General features: G+C 36.8%; 1 protein-coding gene across 1 annotated transcript in view; it reads left to right on the plus strand.

Annotated features, from left to right (window-relative positions):
* The window catches only part of ANO3 (anoctamin 3), a 215,042-nt gene that overhangs the window by 114,808 nt on the left and 79,106 nt on the right, over window positions 1-21,128 (plus strand). The window contains exons 2-3 of the mRNA XM_075501427.1: window positions 9,796-10,008; window positions 10,968-11,039. Coding sequence (XP_075357542.1) covers window positions 9,796-10,008; window positions 10,968-11,039 — 285 coding nt within the window. The remainder of the gene's footprint in view (window positions 1-9,795; window positions 10,009-10,967; window positions 11,040-21,128) is intronic.

Below are 21,128 nucleotides of genomic sequence, written 5' to 3' on the forward strand. Positions count from 1 at the left end.
GGAGGAGAGGTTTGTGCAGCTTGCAAGTAATTCTTCAGTTCCAGCAGTTGAATTTCCTGCTGCTTCCACAAGGAAATAGGTCTTTACTTCACTGGCCTGAGCACGAGAGCTGTATAATGGAAGAAACATAATTTCTCATTCTCCATGAAAGCACTGTAGTAGGTCTGTGCTTGGTTTTTTTTGTTTATTTACTGTGCTGCTTGGTATAGTTATGAGAGAAGTAAAGCCACGACTAATTGAAAGGAGTTTGTGATCAAAGTTACAGAAACAGAGAATCCTGTTTGCAAACATAACTCAAGTGGGAGGAAGGTCTTCAATGTTCTTTACATCCTTTAGTTTTGTTGCATTATTGGTTTGCTTCCACGGGCACAAAGGGAAAATGTGTAGGTGAAGATATTGCTAGGGAGTAAAGAGAGGCCATATTAATGGGGATATCAAATGCCAACCCAAACATGAATATAAAACTTAAAAATAGTAAAACAGTTATTCACGAGTTGGGGTTTTTTTTTTCCCCAGTGGAGTCCTCTAGGGATCATTTTTAACCCTAGCTGGTATTTTCAGTAGTGACCTGGAAGCATATGTAAAATCACTGCACTAGCGTGCAGAGGTCATGAGGACTGAATCTCTTACTAAATTGAGTGCTGGCCAACAATAAGGATTTCAGTACCAAAGTTGAAGACTTTTCCCGGGAAACAGTGTCTCAGAAAGGGATTTTTATTTTTGCAAGGGGCACCTATTTATAAAAGAAAATCACTATCTATGGAAGGCCTCTAGCCAGAAGGGCTAATGTGACTTTTAAGCCTTTGCGTTTGCTGTTGTTACAGTGCTGTTGGAAAGTTGAGTGCTGCTCTATTGTCAAGTCAAGAAAAAAAGTTGAAATATTGATAGGGTTTCATTAAGCCTTCCTTACAGTGCTATACTGAAGTAGTTCTTTCTAAATGGCTCATCAGAAAAATAAGTGATCTGGTATCAAAATCTATGGCTATCCAAATAAGTAATAGCTTTCTATTTCTTAATCTAATGGTTAAAGTACTATAAAATAGATACTAAAGCTTGCACAAAATCTTGATGCTACTTACAAGATCTAGGGGGAAAAATTCACCATCTCTGAAAACTGTTATACCAGGATTCAGTGTTTTTTGAATAATCACTAATTGAACTAACCATATATTTTTAAAGTCCTGTTGTATGTGTTTTCTTGGAGAACTTTCAGATAATCCCACCAATTCCTTTCCCTTTCATTAGCTATGCTTCTGGATTGAAGGTTATTTCTCGCATGTCTAACTTGAGAGAAAAAAAAGCTAGCACGAGTTATAGGCATTTAAAATTTACTTAATTGTTTATGTATGTTCCTCTTTCCGTGATACTTACAACTGCAAAAAACTGAAGTAAAATCATGCTATTTAATGGAAGCAGTCTTCAAAGGCATGATTGATGATATAATTAAACTTCATATTATTTCATAAACACCTTCATAAATCAATGTTATTTCTGTAGTGGGATGAAATTGAAAAATACCATCACAATGACTCGCCATCATTCAGGATGTATTTATTGGCTAGCCCAGGAGTTATACTCACCCAGTGGCTACATTTGAAACGTTTTAATAAGAATGATGTTGCCCTGTTCACTTCATAATGGAAAAGGCAGTTAAGGTGATCTGAAAAAATACCTTTAGAAAATTGGGATTCATAAGCTTTCATGATATGCTGATAGTATTGAAGAGAAATAGGGTTCATCCTTGAAGGCTGTTTTCTCCCATAGTTAGTATGTGTCTTAGGTTTGGTTATTTTTCTTTAGTTTTGATGAGGCTTTTTAAGTGTGTTTGCTAGTATAATAATACTTGATGCTGGGGTTTTTTTCTGTAAGAATATAAAATGAAGTCAGAGGTTATCCAGTTTAATTCTGCCTTTTATATAAGAAAGGAAAGTATGGGTACATTCCTGACTTACTCAAATACGTGTCTAATATGTGAAACCGAATGTCCTTTATATTGATTGAGATAATACCAATAAATAAGGAAACTTGTGCTGTTACTGAAATAATTTATTATTTCTTCATTATTAAGTATGTTTTGGTTATGGTTTCTCAGAATTTAATAATTATCCTACATCAAGTTTTCTTTTGTAGATTGCAGCTGCCAATCAGAGTAAGCTTATTCTTTAGCAGTAAGTACCTGGTACATCCATTGAGTATTGAAAATTAAATGCTCTTCAAAACTGAGCTGTTTTATACTTGATACTGTAGAAATATGTTTTCACATTAAACCTAAATGTCATGAAAACCGTTGCAAGCTTTTCTTTATATTTTATGTGATTAAAGATTCTAATTATGATGATGCCGTTGACAGAAACTTTTGAGATTTATCAGTTTCTCAGTCTGTTTAATGTGTTTTATGAATGACATTTCATTTTAATTAGTGATGCACGGTATGTGAAGCCAAAGGCTTTACAGAAGTTTTTTTTACAATTAAGGTATTTGTATCAAACAAACTTGTGATGACATGAGTAGTTGGTAAGACCTGCATGTTGTTGATATGGATTGTGGACATTATTATAAAGCATATCTCTATAAAGCTGATGCTATTGATTTGACTTGTATAGTAGCTACTCCTGTTTTATGACAAGGTTTATGCTGGATTAAATGGGCAATAGTTACTGGGCTATTCTTTTTGAAATTAGCACTGGACCAGCCTTGCTAAGTGTGCTTCCAGCATTGGGTTAACTATGCATATGGACTAGCTGTCAAACTTTCCTCATCTAAAATTAGGAGTAAATTAAATGCAATTTTTTTTCTCTTAATAGTAAAGAAATTATCAACTGTATCTGTATTTCACAGAATGAGGCATAGGAGAATTTTTCCTGTATGTTCCTAATGGCCAAGACCTGGAGGCATCTGAGAGCTGGCTTCATTTAGAGCCCTTCTAGACTGGCATAACATTGAGCATGCATTAAATTGTGCATACTGATTTAACGATCAGAAAAGCTCATCATACTCTAGCTCCATCTTTCCTGCCTCCTCTGCCAGGAAGCTATGAGAAGATGCTAGTCCAGCTGGCTATTCTGGCTTTAAGCCACGTAGGGATTTGCCTACATGACAGGAATCCCCAGCTTCCCCTCAGAAAGAACACAAGGCAGAAGTGCAGGATCCGATTAAACCATAAACTTTAACCACCTTTTTCTCCAATGTGAGAAATTTCTGTACTCGAGCTGGAGACCCCGGCCCAAGCAGAGACCCCTCACCTTTGAGCGTGCGCAGAATATTAAAGCAGCGCTGTAGCTTTAAGCTGAAATAAGAGAAATGTAGACCAATAGAAAACTGCTTTGTGTAATGACTTAGGCATATGCATAACTAGACTGTATAAATACTGTACCTGTATGAGCGAACTTTGTGCTAGCTTTGTGGAGCTACCACCTCGCACCCATCTCTGCGCAGACATGGAACAAAACGCCTCTGCCCTGTGTGTATATTGGCGTCTCGCACACCGGGTAGACGACCTCACGCTTGTGGGATAACAATGCTGTACTCATTTCCATACTCATTCTAAGTGCCAGAGGAATATTTTGTAAGGAAAGAACCAATAAATGCAGTTTGAATAGAAAAACAAGTGTATTCCTTTTTTTGCGAAGTGTATACACGTCTTTTATTGCAGATCCAAATATCCCTGAACAAGCAAGGTCTGTGTAGGAAAGTTCTAGTTGGAAAGGTACAGATTCTAGAAAACACCCCTATGGAGAAGAGAGGAAGGAATAAAAATAATTTCAGTAAATCATTTAGTGACCTGGTTGACGATGCCAACCACAAGTTCTTTGTGTGCCAGAGCTGGGTAAGCATTGGCATGCAACAGCAAATGCCACCAAAACTAGCACATCACAGAACTGGACCCTGACACACTAGCAGAGAATGGAGGAACTTGCTGGATTCAAATCCTGAAGATAGATCATACTGCTAGCCTAACAGCAAGTGTGCTCTGAGGTTACCTTGCTGTGCCTCACTCTCTCCAAGCAGATGCAGCATGGTATTAAGGAATGTGTTTGAAAGGACACACAGGAATATACAGTGAGAGAGAGCAAAAGGAAGTAAGTTTCTTTTAAATTGAGGCAGTGCTTCATAGAAGAATTACACTCTTTTTTTTTTTTTTATATGTATCACTTAAATTGTTGTTAAAATTGAATGACAGTGTGTATTATTTGCATTACCGTAAATTTCTTTGGTAATAGTGATTCATCTTTTTACACACAGTGACTCCAATACAGATATAAGAAACATTCTCTTCTGGCAACAGTAATAACCATGCGGTAAGGGTCCATAATTACTGACAGCATATCACTGCTTAAGATATTGATCGTTAAAGCCATCCAGAACAATTATAAAATACATCTCTTTATATATTATTCTATATTACCCATTGCTATGTCTAACCACTGTAGACTTTGGTCTAATAAACATGTCTATTTAGGAAGAGCTACAAAGAATACTTCTCAGAAAACTTGCAAGTAGCGTAGTAGACATATTATGTGGCATTGCTCTCTCTGGTCTGAGTACAGTATTGTCGGTGCTATGGCCCAGTGCCGCTGCGTACCCGGCTGGCGCAGAGCATCCAGTTCAGAATCGTTGAGAAGCAGAGTCCTTTCCGCTCATACTTATTTAAAGACCTGCAGCACCTTCTGAGGCAGCAGAAGCATACCTCTATCTACCTTAACCTCATATTAAATTGATACTTAATCTGTCTGACCAAGAACAGTTATGCTGTGCTGCAGATCTGGAAGAACTGTCCTCAGTAGACTAATGAAGGTCTGCATTTCTTGATAGCGCAACGCTTACATCGAAGCAAAGCATGTTCTGCGAGCTCAGGGAAGTTTTCAAATGAAAGGCCCTTTTAAACCTTAGCTATTATATTTAAATATGGGGAGTATCCTGCTAATCAAAGGACCATCTTTGTGGACTTGTATGTTAAGATTTAGATAAGAGGGACTTGCTGAGTGTGACATCCTTCTTCAAGTGGCACAGATTTTGATGAGGAAAATTCCTTGGAAATTCGTGGCGCTCCAAGTAGCAGAAATGTTTAGATTACTTATTGCTTTCTAGCACAGTTGGAGAGAGGTAATATACATCACTAAGAGACTAAGATTTATAAGAACACGCTGCAGAGTAAATTGTGCTGTCAAGCACAAATAGTGTAGTAAAACAGACTCTCTATACCAGTCTTCTGAGGATCTTTGACGTGGTGTACAGCAATCACAGGAGATCTGCTGATCCTGTACAGACAGGAGGCTTTAGCACTCTTCGTAGCAACACCCATGTATTTAATTTACCTTGGCATTGAAACCATAGATATTTTGGGTTTTTTTCCTCTGCCTTATATTCTTGGTAGAGGTGAATATTAACATATATTTGTAATCTTCATTTATGTTAATATCCTTGTTCGTAAAGAACTCCCAGATATTTTGGGGACTGTATTTTTCTTACGTGGTGTGTTTGCGTGTAGTTCACTTTGACAGGAGAGGCAGAGGTCACGTTCTTGGTGGAACAACTTGAGGCATTTGAAGAAGAGAGTAGCAAAAATTTCTGGATTTAACTTCTGAATGTATCTACTGGGTCTGGCTGGGATGGAGTTAGTTTTCTTCACAGCAGCCCGTACGGTGCTGTGTTTTGGATCTGTGACGAAAACGGTGTTGAAAACACCCCAGTGTTTTGGTTATTGCTGAGCAGTGCTTGCACAGCATCGTGGCCTTCTCTTTTTCCCGCTCTGCTCCGCAGCAAGCAGGCTGGGGCTGGGCAAGAGGCTGGGAGGGGACACAGCCGGGCCAGCTGATCCCGGCTGACCAGAGGGATATCCCATGCTGTGGAGCATCACACTCAGCAATAAAATTTGAGGGGTGAAGAGGTAGTCATTGCTCGGAGACTGGCTGGGCATCGGTCTGCTTGTGGGAGGTAGCAAGTGATTGCCATTGCATCATTGTTTTGGTTTGGTTTTTTCCTTCATCTTTCCTTCGCTTATAAAACTATCTTTACCTCAGCCGCTGAGTTTTCTCACTCTGGCTCTTCCCATTCTCTCTCCCCATCCCGCTGTGGGGGGATCAGCAAGCGGCTGTATGGTGCTGACCTGGTGGCTGGGCTCAACCCGCCCCAACGTACAATACGTTTGTCTTTGGAAATATGTTTCTAATTTTGTAAACAATTTAAAGCTTCATGAAAAACTAATAATTCCTATGAATCATGCAACTAGCTACTGAATGAGCGAGGGCAGTACGAGACCTTGGCAAAGATGTGCAAATATATTTGCTTTTTCTAAAATTTTATTTTTAAGCTGCGCCAATCAGTAGCCCAGTGGCAAAGACCGACTTGCCTGGCTGCCTCTTGTCCTTCACGAGTTCCTTCTGCTCTCTCTGCCTGCGGCCCAGCCGCTTGCTCCCGGCTTTGCTCCGTGGCTCCTGGTCTGCGCAAACGGCGTGTCCCCGACGTGATGGGGTGCTCCGGCTCCCCGGCTTTCAGGCACGTTCCGTTAGTTACCTGGCTCCTGGGATGTCTCCATGCTCTAGCATGTTCTTTCTGCCTGACCGGCCGGTTCCCGGGGTACGGTGTGACTGTAAGCAAAAGCAGGAGAAACAAACCCTGTCCATCATGGAGCTGAACGCGGTAGATTAGCTCTTTAATGCACTTGGATTTTGCTCAGTGTTGAATTACTCGGTTTTTACAGAGATAGTGTGCCTCAAGGCCCTAGATTGAGTCAGAAGGTGGATAATAATGAGTTTCTTTTCCATGTAAATTTAGGAAAGCTACTCAATTTCCTTGTATCTCAGAAGCAACTGTAAGAGTTGGGCTTTTTTCCAAATCATTGTCCCAACTGTTTTGTTCTAACTGACTTAGAAATGTGGGTTTTTTTGCCGCTATGTGCTTCTGCAATGTTTTTTCACAAAGGTTACCCAATAGGCAAAAGTATTAAGAGCATTAATATAATTCTGTAATGGCAAAGGTGAAATCAATTTTGTAGCTTTGAAAGGAAAGTGTAAATATTTTACAGAATGGAATGCCCTTAGCATCTGTATTTTAGCTTTTTTTTTTTTTTAACTAAATTCACACCTTATAGTGTATAGTATTAAAAAATAGATTTATTTTAAGTTTTCATAGTGCCTATAAGCCATCCTTTGTGCCAAATACTGGAATACAATAAGATGCATACTTATTGCAGAGTCACAGTCATAAATTCATATTGTTGTTTTATAATCATTATTAAATACTTATTTACTATCTGTCAAATCTGAACATTTAGAAATATATCTAATTATAATTCCTAAAGTGGAATAATGAGCATGTTTATGGATGATGATAGCTGTATATGGCCCTGTTTTTGCAGATATTGACAGGTTCAAATTTCGGTTGTCTTAACAAATTCCGGAGATTTTGGGAAGAAATATAAAATGGGAGTTAAATAGGATGAATATTAATCAAATTATCATCTTGAAAGGGTAGTTGCATGTTTTTTGATTGTAAATAATTATCAAACTCAGAACAGAGACAGCCAGTCATACAAACAAAATGTGCTGAAATAGTACATACGACTTTGAAAACTGAATTATTGTTAACCAGTGTAGCGCAATGTCAGCTGATTTAATTTTTTAAAAAATCTCATGCTACATTTTAGAAAGAATGCCATAAAATAAATTCAGTATTATAACTACTAAGTAATTTTTCACTGTCACGGTTTTTTACTTTCAGTGAAAAAAAAATTCATATAGCCAGTTTTATGGGTTTTGATTCCTTTTCAGTATATTAATAGAGAAGTCGTATTGTGTGTTAGTGTAGTAATAAGAAACAGTTAACAGAGTCTGAAGGTCATCGACAGCTAGACAGAGGAATAAAAACATCTTTTTGCTCCGAAAAATCTGACACTTGATATTCATTTTAATCTTAAAATGTGAAGTTATTTATGGTCAAGCTTAGATGTATTAATATTTGTTAATTGGATTGGGGACTGAAGACCGGTGTAGCTGATGGCCTTATTATGTTTTTGCATTAGAAGGCCCATCTGAGAACAATGGGAATACTCAAAATAATTGTGGTTTTATATGCAAAGTGATGAATATTATGTTTTCCAAGGAAGAAACTTGACTCACATAGGGAAAAATGAATAGTAGGCTACCTCTCATTAGCCTTTGATCCAGCACTGATGGATAGTAGAATGGTAATAAAACAAAATCTGCTTCTTTTAATCACTTGCTCATGTCGCAATAACATTTTCGATAGTCATGGCTTTCTGCAGGCTTACATGGGGGTCTCATTTTATATTCCTGTTCTTTTATGGAATACCTAGTATTACGTGAGTGTGTGTGTATGAGTGCCATTAAATGGTTTCAGTCCTACCTTTTTGTAGCTTAGTGTAATTAAAGTAGTGTTAATGAGGGCACTGCGGATAAAAAGGAAAGAATAATGCTCTCATGGCACATTGTTGCCCTTTCTAAATCCTAAATGATGAGAATGATAATGTCAACAAAGTTGATGATAATGCATTATGTGGTGTGCGTTGACAAACAATTCTGTACTGGGGCCATGGCTGGGGACTGCGCGCTGCAGGCTGGGCAGAAGTGGACTCTGGAGTTGCATCCTGGCAAAGAGCCTTTCAAGTAAAAGGGGCAGAAAATTCGTTCTTTTTTCCCCTTATTTCTTGTCACTATTATGTCATCGATTGTACTTTCCTAGGCAAATGCACTTAGATTATGTAGTGTTTCCCTGTGAATTTTTTAAAAAAAGTAAAAATTTTAGAAATTATTATTACAGTATTACAATTTATTGTTAATGAGGATCACAGTTAACATAAAGGGAAACTTCGTTTCGGGATTCGGAAAGTTAAAAATAAGTTCCATACATTCAAATGACAGATAACATTCTTAATGCCTGATACTGTAAGTGTAAATTTAGGAAATGTAGCCAATCTCTTGTTTGTGGACAGGCAATATAAGCAGTTATTACATTGAGTTTGTTCTGTCACCAAGGAGATACAATAGAGACCATGCTAATTATAAAAAATTTGTGAAATATGTTTTGGAAACACGGAGCTGTAATGTTAAGATGGAAGAAACTCAGAACAGGGAATGAGTTTTGCATCACTTTTAAGATGGCGCACTGAAAACAGGGATCCCCGAATCACATTTTTCACTTAAAGTAACAATCTGATTTTTTCAAACGTTTTCACTGATACCACACAGTTGACTAGTGCATCTGTCTGTATGTAGGCACCTGAACCTAAAGCCAGGCAACAGATACGAAAACCCAAGACTGGCACGTGTCCCACAAGAAAAACTAGAAACCGCTAATAGATTCATCAGAACTTGCAAACAGCTGCATTTCAAAGGAGAAGGTGTTCATGAATCCTTCAGGAAGCTTGTGAATATCTTTTGCTTGTATTTGATTTTTTTGTTTGCTTGCTTGCTTGTTTGAGGGGTTTTATTCATTTCTACCACTGAATTAAATTTGTTTAGCAATCGTAATGTGGATGATACTAGGTGCTGTCGTTTGCTTCTGAATGACTATGATATATGTACCACAGAATCATCAGATTTAGAGTATTGCAAATTCAAATTGTGGGATGTTGATGGAAGGGCAGGTGAAGAATTCCTGGATTTTGTTCCCAACACTGTATTCTTCTTTGAACTTTAAATATTTTAAACATTTTTGTTTAGTTGGACAGTTGCTTATTAAGTGGATGAATCGCCTTGAGTTTTCATAATTAGCCATCTTTCTTTGTCATTGCCTAATATGGCAGAGCTTATGTTCTCTTTCTTTTGCCTTTTTCAGGTATGAATACAAGCAAGAGTGAGACAGTGAAAGAGCATCCATTAAAACCCTCTAGAAGATCTATGCCATGCCTAGCCCAGAGTCAAACGCATCCTCAGAGTCTGAGCAAGCATTCGTCATTTCTGCAGCCAAATCGTGTGCAGCCACAGCCCCGGTCTCAGCCTCTAAGTGCAGGGACATCTACAGCTACAGTGGATGTAGTGTCAGAACGAGGTAGGAGGTTTCTCTCTTTCAGGAGCTTGTTCCAACGCTGGGAATGGAAGGGATCTATGGGAACATCATTTAAAGTCCCGTGGTGTCTTAGATACAATTTTTCAGCATCTTTCATTAAATTATGGGGGCATCTGATAAGCTTTGATTTGTTTAGATATCTACGGTTTGTTGGAGAGATGTTTTTGCACAAAACAGCTAGAAGAACCATGGTACAAAGTTCTTGAGTGAATCTCTATAATGTTTGAAGTGAGGCTTAAACTAATTTTTATTTTATCTTTCTGAATTACAAGATTATTTCCTTCTTACTAAAAACTAGACGAGAAAGTGCTCTTGTATGCTGAGGAAGAGCATGAAGGTTTCTGTAGTCTGTCCTAGGAGAGAGAGAAAAAATAAATACTAGGCTTTTGGCAAGAAACGTCTTTTAGTATGAACATATAGGAGCAGATGCATTCATTCATGAATAGCAGAATCAGGGAAGAGTGGTATGGAAAGAATGAGAGAAAAGGGAGAAAATCCCTATGAATTTTAGCTTGTGTTGGAAAAAGGAACTACTCTTATTTTAGGATTTCTGTTTTAATAGATAAACATGCTTTAACGGAGAGACTAGTCTAGTTGGCGATACCAATCGCTGTGTGTGTCACCTCTTGCTAACTATTGCCAACTATGTGTGAACATTTTAAATTAACTCGGCTGGCTACTGCTACTAAATTTTGATAAGCCTTTCCTTAATATTGATAGGTGCTAATTATCACTCTAGTAAGTTATTTACTGAGTTAAACTTTTCTCAGGAATAGAGTGGAAGTCTTCATTGAAGTGATCTTGTCTTTTTTCCGCCAATGGAAAGTGCTCTTCAAATTTCAGCCTAAATTTTTCATTTGAGTCACTAACAGCTTTAAAAAGTGTATCTTTTACTTACAAAATGCATGTGAATGCTGATATGAATATTGCATTTATTCCAGCTAAAGTGATGGAGACTTTGGAAAACAACTTGCTTAAGCTGTCTAATACAGAATACAGTGATCCATTTTTAGGTAAGTTTGTGTCTGAACTGAAATAATAATAAATTAATGATTCTTCAGTCACACTTGCAGTATTGAAGTGTGGAAAGGCCATACTTACCCTGAACTGCCAGGTTTTTTTGAAAGAGGAGACTAAATGTGACTAAAGAAATATGTGCTGTCATAAATTTGCTGACACTTTCTCACCTTTTAGACTAACAGTAAATAGAGACTAAAGACAGAGAAGTATTTTTATCATACATTCAGTGTAACCTTTTCCCATAACAATCCTTCATAATACAATCACTTGGAAGCGTGTACTTGAAATTCCTTTGAAATAGTTTTTATTGTTCAGTTGTTATTATTCCTTTATAGTCACGTTATTCGGTATTGTCACGGCTGCAGTCGTTATGTTGTTGGTTTTGCTTTAGATATTCAAGTATATTTGCTTTAGATATTCATGTATAAAAAGTGTTCCAATCTGGCAGAAAAAAAAAAGTAGTGCAGAAAAATAGCTATAATTGGGGCATATTTGTACCTGCATTAATGCCATTTTTATACTTTAATTAAGTCAAAGACAGTAGGAAAGGATAATCCCATCCTTGCAACTGCGGAATGAGTCTGTATATACCCACACGAATAGTAATTTCAAGTTCCAAAATTAATTAATTTTGAAATTCCCTGGCCGTGTATTACCCATCTGAAGTACACACAGATAGTGCTGCAGCTTGCACAACTACCGTGAAAAATGTTTTTGCTCACAGTCAGTGTAGCATCAAACTAGAAATCATATCTTCATGCTGAAGGAAAGAGATCTGCTTTCAGAAAGCTATTTCTGCTCACCTTTCACATGTTTTAGCATTGATTTTTCTTGATGCCCAAAATATATGATAGGTAAGAGGCTTCTCAAGGTCTCCTAAAGAGGTAGCTACTGGAAATGTGAGTGAAATTGATACTTCCTCCAAAACAAAATCAAAATGTTCCAAAATCATGATGCAGACCAAAAATTTGGCATGAAGACTATGGAAGAAAATCATGTGTCTCAGTAAGGTTCCAGTTGAAGCTACTGCACTCTGTTAGAGTAATTGGTTTCATTGGGTAGGCAAGCACGGGTACTAGAAGATTTCACTGCTATAATGTGCTTCAATTTTTTTTTTTAATATCCTGTTCTATTTTTTACTAATTGCTTACACATACACGTGCTGATATTCTTGCATATTTATGTGTGGCATCAGTAATTCTTTCTCACAGTAAGTGATGCGCTGTTTTTCATTCACATCACCTAGTTTTAACCTGAAAAGAAACATGGAGGGCTCAGCGATTGAGGAAAAGATAGATTGAGTCTCATCAGCTCAAAATGGTATTAAACTTTGGCGTGGATGTGTCTCCTCTTCTTACTACAGCTGTGCTCTTTGAAGAGACAGAAAAAATATTTAAATGGTAGCCCTTTGCTAACTTGATTCATTAATTTGCCCGTGCAAATTGAGTCAATCCCAAATTAGATCACTGAAACCTGTGAAGTTATTCTGTATTTACAGAAGTGTAATTGGTTAGGATGTTCAGCTACGAGCAAGAAAGGAAACGGTGTTTATAAATAAATCCCAGAAGTCAGTAGTAAGAATTGCCTTAGATAAAAATCAGCATTATCAATTGGGTTCACAAAGAGAAGTCAGGGACAGTTAAAGGTGCATTTAAAATAAATGGCCTTTCTGTAAGCCTTCAAAATACAGTTTGTTTTCACTTGAGGATCATATTTATGTGGGTAACGATTTGTCTCTGAGACTAAAATTTTTGATTTTATCCTCAATCGGGGGGTGGAAAGAAAAACAAAAAAAAGGAATATTGCTGCTTGAACTTTGATCACCAAATAGGTGAAAGCGATGCAGCACTCTGGCACTTTGATGGAGTTTGCAAAATAGGCTGATTAATGGGTATCATCTTCTTAGTGAACCTTTTCAAACTGCTCTCCTGAGAACATGAAAGAATGCTGAATTAAGTGAATGTGGTGAATTCTTAATTAGGCAGCATCATGGAACTGTACATAAAATAGGCCAAATGGCTTTCTCCTCTTCCAGAATTGTGTCCATAGACCAACAGTCGTCTTATGAGAAGGGGATTAACAGGCATCATATAAAAGACTTACGTGGAAAGGTTCTCTCTTATTTCAGTTGACTATAGATGAGGCCATAAATCTGTTGGACTTGTTTAGTTGGTGACCTTGATGGATTTATAAAGTAAGAAGATAATGTATTACACCTCTGTTACTGCTAACACAGACAAACGGGATCAAGGACATTATGGATTTATATTCTTTTTCCTCTGTCAGCTTTAGGTGGTAGGTAGTGTTCTTAGTTTGAGGAATCAGTAAATTCAAGCAAAGTAATAGGCACTGAGCTTCTGTAACATATAACATGAACTATGAGGTTTCAGACATGCCAGAATGCTCAGTGCTTAGCCAAAGCTTCATGGAAATTCCCACCCAGTGAAGGTTATGATCAGGGCTTTTGGATCTTACCTAGGTGGAAATCACCTATTGCTTGGATCTAGACATTAAGTAAAACATTACGCCTTGCATTTCTCAGAGTGGTTGTAGAATTTGGTGTTCGTTCCAGAGCAAAATCATGTTAGTGCTTCTCCTTCCTTGAAAAAGCATTTTCTTTTCCTATATGTTTGCATTATGGAAGAGTATAAAGTTCTGGTTTAAGTGACCTTTGTCACTTGTTGTGACTTGAGTTCACAGAAGATAAAACTAAGATCAGAGTTCCCTGTTCAGTGAAGAACGTTCATCCCTCCAGCTCCACTGCAGCTTCTTTTAAGATTTTTACTCATGAAATGAGTGAAAGCTTCCTGCTTTTTGACTGTTCAGAAAATTCCTTTTTACCTAACAGCTTCTCCAAGAAACCAATATGCCTGCTAACCAATATAATGTAGTTAGTGAAAAACTAATTACAGTGAAGTTATTCTCGACAAGAAGACACATTCATTTTTGTCAACTTATTTAGCTGTAAGTAGCTAGTCAAATCCTATAACCACACAACACGGGGGAATTTTCTGAATAAGCTTTTTGATGAGAAGATTCCAATTTGTCAAGACTGCTTCCGAAATATTTATGCAAGGTTAGAAGAGGGTAGGATTTCTCGCCATGGGGGAGACCACTGCAGAGTAACCAGTACCCTGCTGCTGAAGCTGCGTGTCAGGGAAGACTGAGATTCCAGTTACTGAATTGTATGGGAAAGACCAACTTCCTAACGTTAAGTTACAGACTGTCTTGAGGTAGTACTTGACGTTTTTCCTGAAAGATGCCTGAAGTTTTTGTTCTAGTATGAAATGGGAAGGCTTCAGAGCAGCTTTTATAGAAGCAGTAGAAGTATTTACAGCCTAGGTATAAAATCTTTGATGCCAGACACAGGAGAGATGCTTATGTGAGATGACAGAGGCAGTCAGGCTAAGTCTCTGGTGTTTTAGGTAACAAGAACAGTGTACCTGTGATACAGGACTTACCTGGACTGTTCTCTCATATTGATGCAATAGTCACAAATACCTAAAAGGCATAGATTTAGCAAAACAGGAACAATCTTTTTCACAGCTTTTTAGAATTGAGTGTCAGGATCTTATAAGAGGTAAATGCAAGAAACAATGAAAATACTTGCGTTGTATTTGTAGATACTTGTAAATTTGTGTTACACAAGAACCTGGATGTTAAAGTCTGAACTCATTGCTGTAACAATGTAATTCCAGCATCATACATTTTTTAATACATATGAAAGTCACACCAATGACACTCAGACATTTGACATTCATTCTCTCAAAGGGAATTAAACATTATACTTCTTTTTTCCGAAGTTGTCTGTCTTGTGAATACTTGCTTAAAAAATGTAGTGTATATTTATATTCCGTTCTGGTTTTACTGTGCTTTGTTTTTCTTCTGAAAGAAGAATGCTCAGTAATTACTTTGATTGTGCCAGCTGGATTTAAATGACATAGCTTTAACTTCAGTTACTGAATTTCTGGCTTTACTCTAGCTACCAGTAATAGCTTGTGGCTTGAGTTGGAGTTGGAGAAAGTAAGTGGGGTATAGTTAGTTCCTAGTAGCTACATAGTAACTACATACAGAGAGTCACATTAATAAAAAATTGTTTTCCTCTAGAACTTCTTTTTTTTAAGTTCTAGAAACATAACAGAATTGCAGACACATTAAGGTTAACTAATGAGTTAGTTAATCCAGGAGCTGCTCCACTGCTGCAGGGGTATGTCTGTGTTCACATGCGTGTATAAAGAAGCAGTAAATGGTAAATTTTTAAAACAATGCTTTTCTTTTTCCTTAAAGGCTATCATATGCATAAAGTGAATGAACCTTATCTTTGAACGATCACAAATTTGGCTGGCCATCTTTTCTAAAAGAAATCTGAATGTAAACAATTTTCATTAAGGTCATTTGCACTAGAATTTTATCTACATGAACAGGTGAAAAATCCTCTTCAGTAATCTCTGTTAAAATTATAGGAGGTGGTTACTACTTACCTTTTTTGAGTTTTGAGTGTGCGTTAGAAATCAATTGACTGAATTTAACAGAAGGTAGCAGTTCTGTATTGTTGAACTGAAAAGTACTCTTGAGTTAAGCTGAAAGGAATTTGTCGGAGAATTTGTTTTACTTTATTTCAGTAATAACTCCCTTTTTCTAAGAAGAATAATTTTTTTTCTTGATGTAGCTGAGATAAATGCTCTCTTCTAATGCATGGTACAGGTGAAAAAGAATGCTGTAAGGTGCAAAGGCTCACAAAACCAGGAAATAATCCACTGAATAGCCTGAGCTTTTCTCAAATTGTCCTTTGGCTTTAGCAAAAGGAATAGAAGGACAGTGGTGGTATTTGAACCGATAGTTGACTTATTTTTCCATTTGCTAGGTCCCTTTCCGTTGTTAAAATTACTGTCATTAGTGTTGCCAGGTTTGACTTCCTTTTTTTATGTTTACTTTGAAACACTGTGAGCCAGATTTACAAAAGTGATTTCTTACTACACTACAGATTAATGCCTTTAAAAATCCAGTTTATCACATACATAGCTAAGGCATCAAGATTTTCAGGAGTTAGGCCATATTGGAAATCCAATTAGACTAGGAGAAAGACTTGTAAATCTGATAGTCTGCTTGTTAACTTAAAAATCCAATTTGATCATTCTAACACAAATAAGCATATAAGTAGCTTTCCGCACATCCTACCATCAGAAACGGTAGACAATCATCAGAGGATCTGCTCTCCACTGTTAGGCTGAAATATTTCATTTCAAATAGGATGTAAAAAATGAGTAATGGATAATATAATCAATAGAAATTGGCATTCAGGATTTAGATATCATGCGTATCTAATTTTAAGTTATTTGGCAAATAAAGCCAATACTCATTAGCAAATAAAACAATGCTAATTAATTTATTCTTTTTTCAATTCTGTTTTTTTCTGAATTAGTTAATTATGAGGGATTTGTGCATAGTAAGTCATCTTCCTTAGCATGACATGAACTCCTTCCTGCATAGGAACTTGATCACGAATGAAGTAGTTCGTAATTTTGCTATAACGGTTACCTTGTATTCTGAATGTATCCTGAATCCAATTGCTACAAAGCTTATATATAAGAACTTCCCTTATTTCTGTGCCGTGCTGCAGTGTAGTGAACTGAGAAATGACGACCTGAACCAAAATTAACAATCCAACGAAGTATTGTAGTAACTGCATGATAAAAAGTTTTTTCGCTGCTCGATTACAGAAGTGCTTGTAAGTGAATTTTGATTAAGTGATGTTATGATAAAGTGAAATGGACAGAATAACCTGTGCAATACATACAATGTTAACATGAAAGGAGGAACTGAAAGATCACAGAGGATATGACTCAAGAAAAACGAGTTCACTTTCTGCTTCAACAGAAATGTGATGTTTCCACTGTGATTTTTCGAATAATTTTTTCAGAAGCTTGTGGTCCTTAGGCAATGCCTGCATAGGTAAAGGCCATCACATCTATTCCGATTGCGTTGTGAGACTGCTGAAAAGCTGCATTAGGATGTTTTTTCCTATACCTGGTGTGGGAGGGAATTGTCCAGCTCCCATATTAGAGTTGGTTGATGCCTGGAGAGCTGGCAGCATGGATGAAGAAGCTGTGTGATCCGTTATGAGCATAGTGCTTGCTGAAATGTAATAAGCATTAGTCTTTGGACTTAATATTGAGGTTTAAAATATCAAAATGCTTTAGGCATTTAATCTGCCTGTACCAATTCGGTACATCATCTTAACTCCTCCAAACAGCAATAATACCTGCCTTGCCCCCTTTTTAAAAATGAAAAATAATCTGTGTGATGGTTAGCACTGTCTGAAAGCTCATGAGAAATTGTACATTAAGAAAAGCCCGCACTTGTCTGTTATCGTAGTTTTTGATGTATAAATACGCGTACACAGGTAGCTGAAAAACCTTCTGTGTTACATATACAATATAGTGTTCCAGGTACACAACAGAATAAAATAAGAAGACCTAAATCCATCACAGTGCCACTTATCCAGGTGTCTAGTGATATCCTTCTCCAGGTTATTTGTTGTTTCTAGGACTAAAATTAGGACAAAAAGGGATTAATTTCTTGACCAATAATCTCATTCTTACTAAAGCTTTGCAAGGCCTATCCCTAAATGTGTAAAGGCTCAAAGGATTGGGTCAAGAGTCATCCTATCAAAGTCTGTGAAACAGAAACTATTTAGGAATAATTTTTATATTAATTTTCCTTTCAATAACTATGCCACATTGCAACTGGAAAACATCTGCTATCCTACACTACAGTTATCTAAAATATATTTGTGGATTGCATGTTACAGAGGAATCAGGACAAGTGCTTTTTATCCTCTAACTGTCATAAAATTAAAATGCACTCTTGGCCATTCAGAAAAGCATGACAGAAATAAAGGTAACCAAGCAGTTGAGAAGGCCCCAAAATGAAGATGCAAAGTTTGGACCTAGAAATCAATTTCTAGCTAAATGCTTCTGCATTGTTAGGTAAAAGACTCCCAGAAAGGAAAGTCTCTCCAACATTTCATACTATAAGTGCCCTTAGGGCAGATCTTGCTGTCATGCATCAAGCATAGCAAAACTATATGTCAGGAAGTATAGATAGGTTTTTGTGATGTATGAAGACTGAAGTTACTCATCACGCCTCTGTATTACAAGATAGCAAAACAAAGCAACTACTAGGATGAAGAGGTCTGTTATCTGCTTGATTAATGCTCGAATCTTTTTTAAATCACTTTATACTTGACTGTGGATCCAAGCTGATAGTACGCATTGCTTAGTTATATGTTCAGGTATATTCAGGTATATAATTATAAGTATATACTGAATTAAATTTAAGTATGCACCTAATTAAAGAGAAGTCCTTGACTTACTGAATAGTGAAATTCCCAGTGATTTCATTGAAATATGATTTGGTCTCTGCCTCTAGAATTACAAGCTGTCACCTTTTTCTCTTATTTAATATCCTTTATTTAAAACTAAACCTTTTTTTTTTTCTATTTTATTTTTGCAGTGTTATGGAAAACTAAGCAGTTTAAAACAGAAACCTTCCTTTTCCTGACTTGAAGTCATAATAGCATATTAATTTTCTTTTCTGTAACAGGTCACTTGGGGCTTGCAAACTGTGTATATAACTTTAGTGATTTTTTTAAATAAAAATGTTTATGTGACAACAGTTCAAAAAGCTTTCAACTACCACACAAGTTTTAATTAACGTAGTTGAATATGTGAAATACGTCAGCAAGATATTGTTACTGGCTATACTAATTGCTTAAAAATGCATTATATTTACACTGTATAGTTGTTTACTCAGTTCTGCAAGCGCGTAGTCTTTTAAATACAAGCTTTTGGAGGATTAATATGTAAATCTTTTTCTTTTAGTATATACTCTGAAAACTCCTATGAAGAAGTCACGTAAAGGGTCATGCACATTCTGTTTGCATTAGCAATAATATTTTACCTGAACAGCCCTGGAAAAAAAACTAATCCTACCAGGAGCTCAAAAACAAAAAAAGAGAGGGGTTAAGAATGAAGGCAGATGTCCTTTAGATGTCCTTGTCACTTTGAGGACATGGACATGAGCATACACCAGTCCCACCCTCCCATTTGCAGTCCTCCCACTGCAGTGGACTTTTTTCTTTTTTACACCAATCATACTTTTTTTTTCCCCTCTTTTTTTTCTCTCTTCTTTACATCTCTTAAGGTTTTGCAGAATCTCAGAGTTTTTCAGATAACTGTAGATCTGCCGTTTACTTTAACATTAGTGTAGGAGAGCTGCTTTTAGCCAAGAGTCTCCCCAACAGGACAGAAATTATTTACGTTTTGGGTTTTTTTTTTTTTTTTATTTGATCCTGCAGTAAAGGAGGAATGGAAAAATGTTTCATAAAGAATTATTACACTCTTTGCCAACTTTGCCATATTTTCACATTGACTAAAGGTTTTTTAGACATTTCTGGAAATGATCATTCACTCTAGTACCTTACTGAATTAATAACCTGCAGTGTCGATTAACTGAAAGATAAATACACAATATCTGCTCAGCTGATATATTTCAATGTATAAACATTGATCTTTGGCCATTATAGAGCAGTATTTTAGTGATTAGACCTACACAGCTGAGAATTAGATCAATCTATTTTGGCTCTGAAAAGAGGAAAAAATAAAAAAAATCCCATGTTTAATAAAAAGATGACAAGCACTTAGAAGTCCCCTGGCATATAGGAATGGGACTTCTGGTTCATGTCTTTCAGATGTGCCCAGTAAAGCACAGGCGGGAGGGCACTTAGTAACAGTGAAGAAGAGAACACGTGCTTGGGGGAGGTGAGCAGTGATCTGAGGCCTGTTAAGGAGCCGTCTTTCCGTAAATTGATGTAAAAGCTTCTAGAGCAATATGAACTGGATTTTTTTTTTCCTTTTTTTTTTCTTTTTTTTTTTTTTTTTTTTTTTTTTTTTTTTTTTTTAAAAATCTCATGTGACTTCTTGCCTATACCCTCCCGAAGTCAAGTAGGCTAGTTGTGGTGGTTGGTGTTAGAGCCCATCCAAGAACTACAAGAGAAGGGAGAGCTGGCAGTTGTTCTCGACAGCAATAACCAAATGAATTGTCGTAGGCCAGGGAAGGCATGATGGGAAATAAAGAATGAAGTAAGCAGTAGCTTTCCCACAGTGCAGAGGGAAAGAGCTTGAGACAGCCAAGCTTTTCTCATGACATTTTGTGGAGCTGCAGCCAAATAAAGGCTCTATGTTTGAATTTAAAGATGGATACTTACAATGCAAGTCAAATAGAAAGACTGTTAGTCCATATCACTGTTTTGGGGGTATGTTACATTAAAAACATCCTTGAGCAGTACAACTCCAGCCACGATGTTCAGGGATGCTGTCTTGGTTCGGCTTGTGGCAATCCCAAGTGGCAGGTAAAATGCAAAACCAAATAATAGAGATTATGGAGGAAAGGATGGCAGAAGATAGTGTTCCTTTATAGACAAATACTATATAAAAAGTGGAAGTTTAAAAACTGCCGTTATTGAAGAAAGGCTTAAGGAGTTAAGTCACTGCGTTTGTATTGTATCGTAGTATGCATTGGTGACACTAGGAATGATCAAGCTCAAGTTAATTTAGGTCGTGTAAGTTTATCATTAGGCAAGCTCAAGTTAATTTAGGCCGTGTAAGTTTATCTTTAGGGAAATGTCATTTTGGCTTGGTGCGTGGGAAAATTACAGAAGAGAGACTTTCTCTTTTATTAAAAGTGGTGGATACCCTATTACAGAAAAAGCACCTGGTCACAGAAGAGTACAAAAAGGTAGTCAATGCTATTAGTGGCAAAGTTTCATTTCTGTCATCTTTTCTCAAGCTCTTTTTCTAAAACCAACATATTTCATTCTCTATTCTTTAAAAATTTTAAAACTAATCAAAAGAAATTTATAAAAAGTTCAACTTAAGAAACAAAATGAGCCTCCCAAAACACACACCTATTGCAATTGTGCTTTCTAACCTGTTCTGGTACAGAAATATGATGCAATCTGTTGAACTTTATCTCTGAGTATAATTATTTATATTAAAGATTTTGTTTTAATGTATGCTGCA

This window comes from Mycteria americana, chromosome 5 (assembly GCF_035582795.1).
Source record: "Mycteria americana isolate JAX WOST 10 ecotype Jacksonville Zoo and Gardens chromosome 5, USCA_MyAme_1.0, whole genome shotgun sequence".
Lineage (NCBI taxonomy): Eukaryota > Metazoa > Chordata > Aves > Ciconiiformes > Ciconiidae > Mycteria > Mycteria americana.